Source organism: Mustelus asterias, chromosome X (assembly GCF_964213995.1).
Source record: "Mustelus asterias chromosome X, sMusAst1.hap1.1, whole genome shotgun sequence".
Lineage (NCBI taxonomy): Eukaryota > Metazoa > Chordata > Chondrichthyes > Carcharhiniformes > Triakidae > Mustelus > Mustelus asterias.
Genome location: NC_135834.1, coordinates 1,341,177 through 1,353,137, shown reverse-complemented (window position 1 = coordinate 1,353,137; position 11,961 = coordinate 1,341,177). Strand labels below are relative to the sequence as shown.

At 47.3% G+C, this 11,961-nt stretch overlaps 1 protein-coding gene across 1 annotated transcript in view; it reads left to right on the top strand.

The window, feature by feature from the left end:
- The first annotated feature begins 3,211 nt into the window (after nt 1-3,211).
- marchf9 (membrane-associated ring finger (C3HC4) 9) overlaps nt 3,212-11,961 on the top strand; it is a 51,124-nt gene continuing 42,374 nt past the window's right edge. Inside the window, exon 1 of the mRNA XM_078201079.1 lies at nt 3,212-3,562. Coding sequence (XP_078057205.1) covers nt 3,212-3,562 — 351 coding nt within the window. The remainder of the gene's footprint in view (nt 3,563-11,961) is intronic.

Below are 11,961 nucleotides of genomic sequence, written 5' to 3'. Positions count from 1 at the left end.
CCTACCTTGGTGTCGTCAGCAAACTTACCAACCCATCCCTCCACTTCCTCATCCAGGTCATTTATGAAAATGACAAACAGCAAGGGTCCCAGAACAGATCCCTGGGGCACTCCACTGGTCACTGACCTCCATGCAGAGAAAGACCCCTCCACAGCCACTCTCTGCCTTCTGCAGGCAAGCCAGTTCTGGATCCACAAGGCAACAGCCCCTTGGATCCCATGCCCTCTCACTTTCTCAAGAAGTCTTGCATGGGGGACCTTATCGAACGCTTTGCTGAAGTCCATATAGACCACATCCACCGCTCTTCCTTCGTCAATGTGCTTGGTCACATTTTCAAAGAACTCAACCAGGCTCGTAAGGCACGACCTGCCCCTGACAAAGCCGTGCTGACTACTTTTGATCATACTAAACTTCTCTAGATGATCATAAATCCTGTCTCTCAGGATCCTCTCCATCAACTTACCAACCACTGAGGTTAGACTCACCGGTCGGTAATTTCCCGGGCTGTCCCTGTTCCCTTTCTTGAATATAGGGACCACATCCGCAATCCTCCAATCCTCCGGAACCTCTCCCGTCTCCATCGACGATGCAAAGATCATCGCCAAAGGCTCCGCAATCTCCTCCCTCGCCTCCCACAGTAACCTGGGGTACATCCCATCCGGTCCCGGCGACTTACCAACCTTGATGCCATTCAATAGTTCCAACACATCCTCTTTCTTTATGTCCACATGCTCGATCCTTTCTGTCCTCCGCAATCCAGCAGTACAACCACCCAGATCCCTTTCCACCGTGAATACCGAGGTAAAGTATTCATTAAGCAGCTCCGCCATTTCTAACGGTTCCGCACAAACTTTTCCCCCTTCACCTTTTAAGGTTCCTATGCCTTCACATCTCATCCTTTTACTCTTGACATATTTGTAGAAAGCCTTGGGATTCTCCTTAATCTTACCCGCCAAGGTCTTCTCATGACCCCTTCTCGCTCTCCTAATTTCCTTCTTAAGCTCCTTCCTACATCGCGTATACTCCTCTAAATCCTTAACACCTCCTAGCTCTCTGAACCTTCTGTACGCCTCTCTTTTCTTATTCACCAGGTTCATCACAACCTTCGTGCACCACGGTTCCCGTACCCTACCAACACCCCCCTGTCTCATCGGAACGTTGTCATGCAGAGCTCCAGACAAACATTCCTTGAAAATCCTCCACTTTCCTTCGGTACTTTTCCCCAAGAATGCCTCCTTCCAATTTACCCGTCTAATTTCCTCCCTGATGACACTGTATTTCCCTTTACTCCAGAGAAACACTTTCCTAGCCTGCCTGACCCTATCTCTTTCCAATGCTATCGTGAAGGAGATAGAATTATGATCGCTATCCCCAAGATGCTCACCCACCGAGAGATCCTCCACCTGTCCAGGTTCATTAGCCAGCACCAGATCAAGAACAGCCTCTCCTCTAGTAGGCTTATCCACATACTGTGTCAGGAAACTCTCCTGGACACACCTAACAAACTCCTCTCCATCCAAACCCCTAGCCCTAGGGATATTCCAATCTATGTTTGGGAAATTAAAATCTCCCATCACGACAACTCTGTTATTCCTACATCTCTCCAGGATCTGTTTCCCCATCTGCTCCTCAACATCTCTGTTACTATTGGGCGGCCTATAGAAAACACCCAGCAAAGTTACCGACCCCTTCCTGTTCCTAACCTCCACCCACAGAGATTCCGTAGTCAGTCCCTCCACGGCGTCCACCTTCTCTACAGCCGTGACACTATCCCTGATCAACAGTGCCACTCCCCCCCCTCTCTTGCCTCCCTCCCTGTCCTTCCTGAAACATCTAAAACCCGGCACCTGAAGCACCCAGTCCTGTCCCTGAGACATCCAAGTCTCCGTAATGGCCACCACATCACAATTCGAAGCAGCAATCCACGCTCCAAGCTCATCCACTTTATTCACTACACTTGTTGTGAATAAAGGCTTTTATTCACAACAAGATTGGAGCACACTACTTAACAATATTATCCCAGACTAAGGGCCACTAGGAAGTAGCAGTGACCTTTATACTCCTGTAAGAAGGCGGAGCCAAACAGAGTGTACCACATAAACAATAATAACAGGTGGAACACCCAAACCCTAACCCCAACAGTAACAAGAGTAACATATGTACAAGTACCCATAGTGGTAACCATCTATGGTTCACCACAGACAGGTGACCAAAAAGTCCAAAGATGTGCGGGTTAGGTTGATTGGCCATGCTAAAAATTGCCCCTTAGAGTCCTGAGATGCGTAGGTTAGAGGGATTAGCGGGTAAATATGTGGGGGTAGGGCCTGGGTGGGATTGTGGTCGGTGCAGACTCAATGGGCCGAATGGCCTCCTTCTGCGCTGTAGGGATTCTATGATTTCTATGATTCTATGAAAAGCTTAGTCAAAGTTTTAAGGAGAGTGCCCCTTTGGGTACATTGCAGGTAAAATCTAATATTGCCCTCAAACAGAAACGACAATGTGGAAAATATAGAGAATGGGAACAGATCAATTATTCCCCGGGAACCCGTCCAATTACATCCACTGAAACTGACAAGGGGCTGGTTCAGATTCCGCGGGAAATTTACACGTGGACGACGTTAACGTGCAGCTGTTAAGTTTCAACAGCATCAAGGAAGGAGGGGGATAAAATGGCAATAAATATTGAATTCGAAAAGATTAAAAATATGAATACTGGAAGGAAAACGTGATTTGAAGTGTGTTGGGAAGAGACTGAGCCGGAGGTACTCGGTGTGTGTTGGGAGGGGGAGTGTGTGTTGTTTTTTTTTGTCGGTTGGCGGAGAATCGTATCGCCCAGGAGATGAAGGCAGGGCTCCGGCTGGTTTGAAACGCGCACACGTCGGGTTTAGACGTGCGCGGGTTAGGGAATGTGCCGAGAAAGGATGAAAGAGGCCGGCGGGCGGCGCCTGGTGCCGGGGAGGAGTGGGATGGTGGAGGGCGGCTCGGGAGAAGCTATCAGCACCCTCTCCTCTGGATAAGCCGTGGACAATGGGACGCGCTGCTACAATGGCATCGGCGATTTCTTCCGCAGCACCAATTTTACACCCAATCGAGGAATTTAGCTGCCAGGAATTTTAAACCCATATTTTTTAGCAGCAACCGATAATCGACTATTAATTTTTCGAATTTTTTTTTTGTTTTGCATACCATTTAGTGCAAACACCAGATGTAAATGATGTTTAAGTATCACATCCGCATGGTTTTCAATGACCTAAAAGTGCTGGTTTTGATGAGATCTTTCGCGATGCAAAGGAGTGAGCAGGATTTAGAGACGGGCCAGAGGAGAGAAAGAGAGGAGGGAGGAGGAGGAGGACGGCTGGCCGGATCGGGATGCGGTTGGCCTTCCTTCCCCAATTGCTCGTCCCGGGCCGACGAGGATTGTTACGGGGCGGACGGTGCCGGAGCTGGAGGAGCACAGGAGGAAAAGGAGAGGAATGCATCTCTTCAGACCGGGATAGACTCGGTATCGCTCAGCAGCACCGAGAGCCCTTTGTGCAGGATCTGTTTCCAGGGACCAGACCAGGTACAGTGAGCATAAATGCTGAGATAGTACATTCTGCTCACATATCCCCAATGAGGCACGATTCTCATCACCAGGTTTTTGCATCGAGTTGTTAAAGGAATAATAATATAACAGGATTTGTAGATTTTTGAAAATATACATTTCCCTCCCAGTGAACTAATTGAGGTGTCTAAAATGATTAAAGGATTTGATAGTTTTTCTACATCTGCCCTTTTTCCTCTGGTGGGGGAACTTCAGAATAAAAGAGGGGAGCATAATCTTAAAATTAGAGCCAGGACGTCCGTGGGGGTTGGGTGTCAGGAAGCACTTATTCAAAAAAAGGGCAGTGGCAATCTGGACCTCTCCCCACGCCTCGCCTCGCCAAAGAAAACACAACCTGTTCAGGCTGAGTAAAGGCAGATAGGTTTCTGTTGGGTAAGGGATGTGGAACGAAATGGAGTGAAGGTACAATTCAATCGTACTCTCCATGAATGGCGGAGCAGCTACGAAGGGCTGAATGGCACCCTCCTCTTCCGAGGTTACAAGAAGATAGTTTTCATTGCTTTTATTGGTTTGAGTATATCAAAAGGACCGTAGCCTGAAATCACTGGCAATAGCACTAGTGGGATTCCTTTGTTATCAAAAGATGCTGCAAATGCATTGCAGGTCCATCAGCGTCTGAAGGGGAAAGGTGTCTTCACCAAAAATGACCTGGTCAGAGTGGAGAGGTCCTTCTTTTACAGAACTGACCAAAATAAGTTTGGGGTAGGATGGGGGAAATGGGCTGATGGTCGAAGAGCCCAGCAGGAAAATGGGGTTGAGGCCTAATGTTATTGGGATTTGATGATGTTGGGAGTGCCCACGAGGAAGATCAGACCTTGTTTCTGAAATCTGTGCTGAGATTGAATCTGATTTTGTCTTTTGGTTCAATGAAATTAGGTAAATTATATTGACTGTCTCTTCATTTTTTGCAACAATTTATATCCTAATTAATCCTCCAGTTTGGAAGTGATTGCTCACGAGATTCATGGACTGTTGGCACAGCACCAACACAGAAGGGATGAAAAACTGATTTAAACAGTCCCCCAAATTCCACGGTGCTATGAAGGAAAATTGGTGGCGATATGAAGAATTGAGCTGTAAACTTTGCTCTCTGTTTTATGTAAACCATTTGAGAAAATCACTGTTTTGTAACATTGGCCATAATTTTCCACAGGGAATAATTTTAACCTAACTTTCCAAGCAGACAATTCATAGGATTGGATGGGACGCGGGTTTTCGACTCATCCATTTAGACTGATATTGGGCGGGGTATAAAGCCGGCATTGCATCTGATTCCGTCAGATTCTTGACAGTCGGATTAGGTTAAAATTGCTCCCGATTTGACCAAGAATGTAAGCTACTGCCTCTTGGGGTGTAGATATGAACTGAGATGTTCAGCGATGCTCTGTCACTTTAGCTGCTTAACGACGCCTGTAACCCGAGGAACAGTGGTTTTCTGGTGCTAAGGGAACATTTCCTCTTGTTTGCTGTGCCTCAGTGACATTGTGAACGTGGTGGGCAGATTTCTTGTGTGTGCTATTTCTCGTAAAATCGTAAAGCACATTAAATGACCAGGAGACATCCGCCCCCACCGTGCTCAGCTGCAGTCAGTATTGCAGTGAACGGAACCTTCTTTGATTAATCTCATTTTATGGAACAGAGCAAATTCAACAATGGTAAATATTAATATCTGATGCTGTCACTAGGGGATGTAGTGAAGCTTCGGTGTGAGTTTGTCTCTTTGTCCTGTGTTGTGTCTCTGACTTGTGGTTGAAGATTGCATCGTAGTGAGAACTTGACGATGGTTCACGCTGGGGGAGGGGTTAGGGGTTCTGCCACATGTGCACATATATGGGGTATAATAGTGTAATCTGTGGCTTAATTGTATTATTCTCGCCTCTGAGTTAGAAGAAGGTTATGGATTTAAATCCCAGTCTCGAGATTTGATAAAATAATCCAGGCAGAATGACACTCCCAGTAGGGTGGGAGGCAAAAGCTTTGGCTGAGGGAGTGCTGCACTGTCGGAGGTGTCGTCTTTTGAAGGAGATATTAAACCGTGGCCCTCATCTACTTCGTTGGGTGCTATTTCGAAAAAGAACGGTGGTTCTCCTTGTGTCCGAACCAATATTTATCCCTCCATCAATATTTAGAAACCAATTATCCAGTCACTGTTGTTGGGTCAAAATCATGGAACTCCCTCCCTAACAGCACTGTGGATGTACCTACACCACATGGACTGCAGCGGTTCAAGGAGGCGGCTCACCCACCACATTCTCAAGGGGAAATTAGGGATGGGCTACAAATGCTGGGCCAAGCCAGCGACACCCACATTCCCTGAACGAATAAACAAAATCACATCACTGTTTTGGGGGGAGCCTGCTGTGCCCAAATTAGCTGCTGTGTTTCAGACATAACAAGAGTGACTACACTTCGATCCAATTCATTGGCTGTAAAATGCCTTGGGACATCCTGAAGTTGTGAAAGGTGCTATAGAAATACAAGTCTCTCTTTACAGAAGCCAATGGTAGAAGACCAAAATGTCTTTTGCCTTGTACGTTATAGGAGGGTGGAGTGGAATAACTGAAATCCAAATGAGGACAATGTCTGGCTCTTTTCTATGGAGCTGAAATAGACCAATCTTTGATTTGTAGACAAATGCCACATATGTTTAACTTCAGCTATGTTGGATAGCTAGAAAATGAATGCACCTCTTTCCATTAAATTCTGTTGACTGAGAATAAGCGAATATTGCTTTTTGGGTTCAGAGAAGTTTGTTCCTGATTTCTTGCTATTTGTAGTGAATTTTCATAACATTATGTTCCAAGCGCTGTACCTATCATAGAATCATACAGCATCGGAGGACATTTGGCCCATCCTTTTGAAAGGACTATTTAAATTGTGCCACTTGCTTGCTCTCCCACGCCCCCTTTCTACCCCCCCCTCCCCCATGACCCCGAAATAATGTTTCTTTCAAGACCATGGGCAGGATTTTCCAGCCACGCCCGCCCCGAAGCCAGAAAATCTCGTCCAAGGTCAACGGAGCTTTGCATGGTCTGTGTCTTGCCCGCTACGATTCTCATGGTGGGTGGGACGGGAAAATTCCGTAACATGAGTCTGGCAGCAGTTGCAGCTCTCAAAATAGCCACTGGACCCCACCACCTTTGTAGTTCCATAGTTGCATTGTATTCTATAATGTGGTTATTTGCAACTGTTTCATCTGCACACAACTGATTGCAGATCCTGCTGGTTTTATGTTTCGCCAGATACAGAGCAGTGTTATCTTTCCTTTGTTTTGTTTTGAGGACAGGACTGCCTTTTAAACAAGTTTTGGTAAATTTTACATTCCCACATTGGGTGCTGTCAGAATTGGAACCCCGACTGTACCAGGGCAATAATTCCATTCTCCACACCAGCCATTTTGTGGCCTCTCAGAATGAGGTTGCCAGTAAGTGCCACATTAATTTTTTTTTCATTTATTCATGGGACATGGGCGTCGCCCGAGAACAGTTGAGAGTCAACCACATTGCTGTGGCTCTGGAGTCACGTGTAGGCCAGACCGGGTAAGGACGGCAGATTTCCTTCCCCAAAGGACATTAGTGAACCAGATGGGTTTTTCCGACAATCAACAATGGTTTCATGGTCATCAGTAGATTCTTCATTCCAGATTTTTTTATTGAATTCAAATTCCACCATCTGCCGTGGTGGGATTCGAACCCGGGTCCCCAGTTTCTAGATTAATAGTCTGGTGATAATACCAGTAGGCCATCATCTCCCCGTGCTTTAAGCCCATGCCCCATAGGAACTGGGCAAAAACTGCTCAAAAGGCATTTTACACAGGACCTGCAGGCAGAGGGGAATTTTCATCTCATCAATCTGGGCTGGTTTAAAACACACATTCCAGAGGTGTGTGCCAATTGCTTACTGATCATCATGTAGATAGTTTTTTTTAAAGTTTACAGAAAGGAACTTGTACATCTGTTGAGGGAAAACCAGATGATTGCATGTGGTACAAAGGAATGGAAGCTTAGCGCCATACTGTTGGGGCAGTGCCAAGGGGATGGAGCCAGAGTGGGGGCAGATCCATGACAGGGAGTGAGGGAAGGGGAGCTTCACAGGGGTGGGAGGGAGGGAACTCTGCAGGGGTGGCGATCGGGGAGGGAGGGAACTCTGCAGGGGTGGCGATCGGGGAGGGAGGGAACTCTGCAGGGTTGGCGATCAGAGAGGGAGATGAAGTAGGTATGGGAAGATGCTTGTGGAGCATAAATGCCAAGGATAAACCAGTTGGACAAAATAGCCACCTTTTGCAGTCTAAATTCTATGGTCATTTTTCTATTAACCCCCGCCCCCTGTCGCCGATCACCCCTGTCTGAAGAGTCCCCCCCCCCCCTGCTGATTGCCCCTGTCTGCAGAGATTCCCCCATTCCCCAGAGGACTTCAACCTCTTGTAGAATTGGAGAGCCTCTTCTATACGGATTTTCTGTATTTATCTCTCCCTGATTGCCAGTGCTGTGACAAGTGAGAAACCGGGAGAAAATCGTGTTGATTTTTTGGCCAAGCTGCGAGTTGCAATCTTATGGCACTTGGTGCAAAAAAAAGAGCCAGGATATGAGCCTGAGCTCACCGGGGAAGCCAGCTGCTGAGTTCTTGGGGCACCATTGCGCAGGCGCTCTGATCTTCCAATATACTGAGACATCTCCTGTACACGCCCCCCAACCTGCCCCACGGACATCCTCCACCTCACCGATCGCCCCCTGTGCTGGTCTCTTCCCCCCCCCACTCCCCCCCCCCCCCCCCCCCCCTCCCCCAACCACCCACGGACATTGGACCCCCCACCCCGGCTGATCGTCCTCGTCTGCAGAGTTCCCTCTCACCCCGATCGCCACCCCTGCAGAGTTCCCTCTCACCCCGATCGCCACCCCTGCAGAGTTCCCTCTCACCCCGATCGCTACCCCTGCAGAGTTCCCTCTCACCCCGATCGCCACCCCTGCAGAGTTCCCTCTCACCCCGATCGCCACCCCTGCAGAGTTCCCTCTCACCCCGATCGCCACCCCTGCAGAGTTCCCTCTCACCCCGATCACCCCCTCTGCAGAGTTCCCCTCGTCGATCGCCCCCCCCCCCCCCCATCTGCAGAGTTCTCCTCTTCTCCCCCCCCCACTGAGCGCCACCCCTGCAGAGTTCCGTCTCTCCCACCCACCCCTGTGAAGCTGCCCTTCCCTCACTCCGTCATGGATCCACGCCCCCACTCTGGCTCCGTCCCTTTGGCACTGCCCCAACAAAGCCATGGTCCCTGGTGGGTGGGCACCGCCAGGGTGCTGGATGGGCACCGCCGGTGAGGCCATTATATCTGCTCTCTGCCAGTGGAAACCATCGTGATTCTCGCCGGTGAGAACCTCGACTGGTGAGCAGGTAAATTGAAGTGAGCCTGGACGACAGTGTCCGGGACTTGCTGATGATATTTAAATTATGTTATTAATATGGCCGATTTCACAGGCAAAACAGGACCAGTACGATTGGGGAGGCAAAAAACCAGGTACATTTTTCACCTCTCACCTGATTGTACCACCTCGCCTCGCTGAAAGTCGGATGGGATGAGGTCGTAAGATTGCGCCTATAGTCATAGAATCATAGAAACCCTACAGTACAGAAAGAGGCCATTCGGCCCATCGAGTCTGCACCGACCACAATCCCACCCAGGCCCTACCCCCATATCCCTACATATTTACCCACTAATCCCTCTAACCTACACATCTCAGGACTCTAAGGGGCAATTTTTAGCATGGCCAATCAACCTAACCCGCACATCTTTGGAGAGTCTGACTCTCCTAGTCTCTCCTAGTCTCTCCTCGACTCTCCTAGACTCTCCTAGACCTAGTCTGACTCTGAATCCAGCCAACTCGGGGAAACAGCTCCTTTTTTGAAGGAAAGTACAATCTTGCATTTGTATAGTGCCTTTCATGAGCCCAGAGCATTCCAAAGTGCTTCACAGCTAAGTATAAGTTTCAAGTATAATCACTGTGTTAATGTAGGAACCACAGCAGCAATTTGTCTTTGAGATAATGTTTAGCAATGTTATTTGTGGGATAAATATTGCCCAGAGCACAAGAGAGAATGCCCAAGCTCTTCTTTGAATAGTGCCACAGGTCCTTTTACAACCAACAGACAGGGCCTCAGTTTAATGTCTCATCTGAAAGACAACACTGAAGGTGCAGCACTCTTTTAAGACTGCATTAGAGTATCAGTCTAAATTTTGTGCTCTAGTCTCTGGAATAGGATTTACACCCTCCTTCTGACTCGGAGATGAGAGTGTTACCAACTGAGCCACAACTAATGTTTGAAAGGAAAGTAATTGATTGGCACTTTGTCTGATAGCTGAATGAAGAAAAGTGTTGTGATACTGAGCCCGATTAAACCAGGGAAGCCCCACATTTGATTTTTGATCTGTTCTCACCATACAGGATTAAGGTAGGGAATAATCCGCCTACAGCCTGATCATTATTCTGTGACTTGAATATAGAAGTTTGTGACAAAGATCAGGCTAATCTGTGATGCCATCGACAGTCAAATAGCCCAATGATGTGGGGCAAAGCTTCCCACTATGGAAGGGGTAGTAGATTGGCCACCAGTTATTCTCTCCCTGCAACAGATGTTTTTTTTGATTGAAACCAATAGACAGTGATTGGGTTGTGTTTGTAACAGCCACTTGATCCACAACCACCCACTTTACATCCCTGTCCAAGTTGAAAGCTTTTCCCGCTCTGTTGAGGCTCATAGAGGAAAAATGGCGATGTACCAGAAGGCAGTGGTGAAAATATCCCTGATATGTCAATGCTTTTAGGATGTGGAGGAGAGGGCAGAAAGTGAAGTGATGACTGCAATTTATACACATAAGTGTCACTCATTCTGCTGCTTGTCTTTTAACAGAAATGCCAAAAACTGGAGATTGGTTAGTGACAATGCTGTAAATGTTATGTAAACTGTGTAATTGTTCTTGTGCACATGTGTAAATCTGTGAGTTTTATATAATGTAAAGTTGGCTGTGTAACTTCCTTCCAGCTTTCTAAATACACTCGTTCACTACTTCACTGTTCAACATCAATCTCTTCTAATCCTGCTTTTTAGTCCCCTTTCGTATTTTCTACCTTTTCCCCTCGTTTTCCTTTCCCTGTCAATTCTTCTGGCTGTCTTGGCTTTTTCTTATCTCCAGTTAGCAGTGCAGCTGTTCTTAAAACACAGACAAGAAAGGAATTGGCTCCAAATGATAAGATGCTTTTGCATTCCTTGTCAAAGTGTGGGGGTGGTGGGTGAGACTTAAGCCGCCTCGAATGCTGTACTTATGTTACTAAACTGCTTGAAGGAATGGAATTGGAATATTGCCCAAGAGGTTTCTGTGCTGTGGAACTGACTGTCTCATATTGAGTAGGTGAGTAGGGGGGTGGGGGGGGAGGGGGGGCAGTTTCACAAATTTAACTGCACCTGTGCAAAAGCTTTCAAGTGTGTGTGTTTTCCACCTCAACAACTTGTATTTCTGCAGCACCTTTACCAAGGTGCTTCATAGGAGCATTATCAAACAGAATTTGACAGTCACATGAGCTATTGGTCAAGAGGCTGGAATTGGAGGAGCACAGATATCTTGATGCATAGTAGAGTTGGAGGAGCTTAGAGAGATAGGGAGGGGGTGAGGACCATGGAGGGATGGGAATTTTAAAATCAAGGTGTTACTGGATTTTACATTTGGCAGTTAGACCTTCACCAATGACTCGGCAACCAACAAGAAACAGGCGTCACAAACCAGAATGTGGGTGGAGTCAATGGACTGTCAGAAAAGATAATGGTCTCTACTACGGGCAGCCAGGGTTATATTGCACTGTTTTCCATAGAATTCCACCCCTCCCCGCCCCCATCATTGCCACCACTATTAGCAGGACCTTTTATATTTCAAAGTGGGTGGATGTTGAGTGTGTGTGTGCATTTGGGGGGGGTGGCAATTGGATGTGTGGATAACTGAATCTTCCACAAAGATTTAAGGAACGTAACCTTAATTGGCCTTAGGAGTGATGGGGTGATGTCAGGAAGTGCTTCTTAACAGGGAGTGAAAATCCGGAACACTTCTCCGCTCCCCTTTAGGAAATCTAGGGATTGGTTGAAAATGTTAAAACTAAGCGGTAGATTTTTGTTAGGCAAGGATATTAAAGTTATGGAACTAAAATACAGGTCAACCACAATTTGACAAACCTGGTGGAGCAGGCTCGAAGAGGGACTGAATTACTTCCTCTTGTTCTTGTGGAAGAGGTTGGAGGGGTGGTGGGGCTGAATGGCCTCCTGGGCTCGAGGACAGGCTGAATGGCCTCTTCCTGTTCTTGTGTAAACCACCATCACCA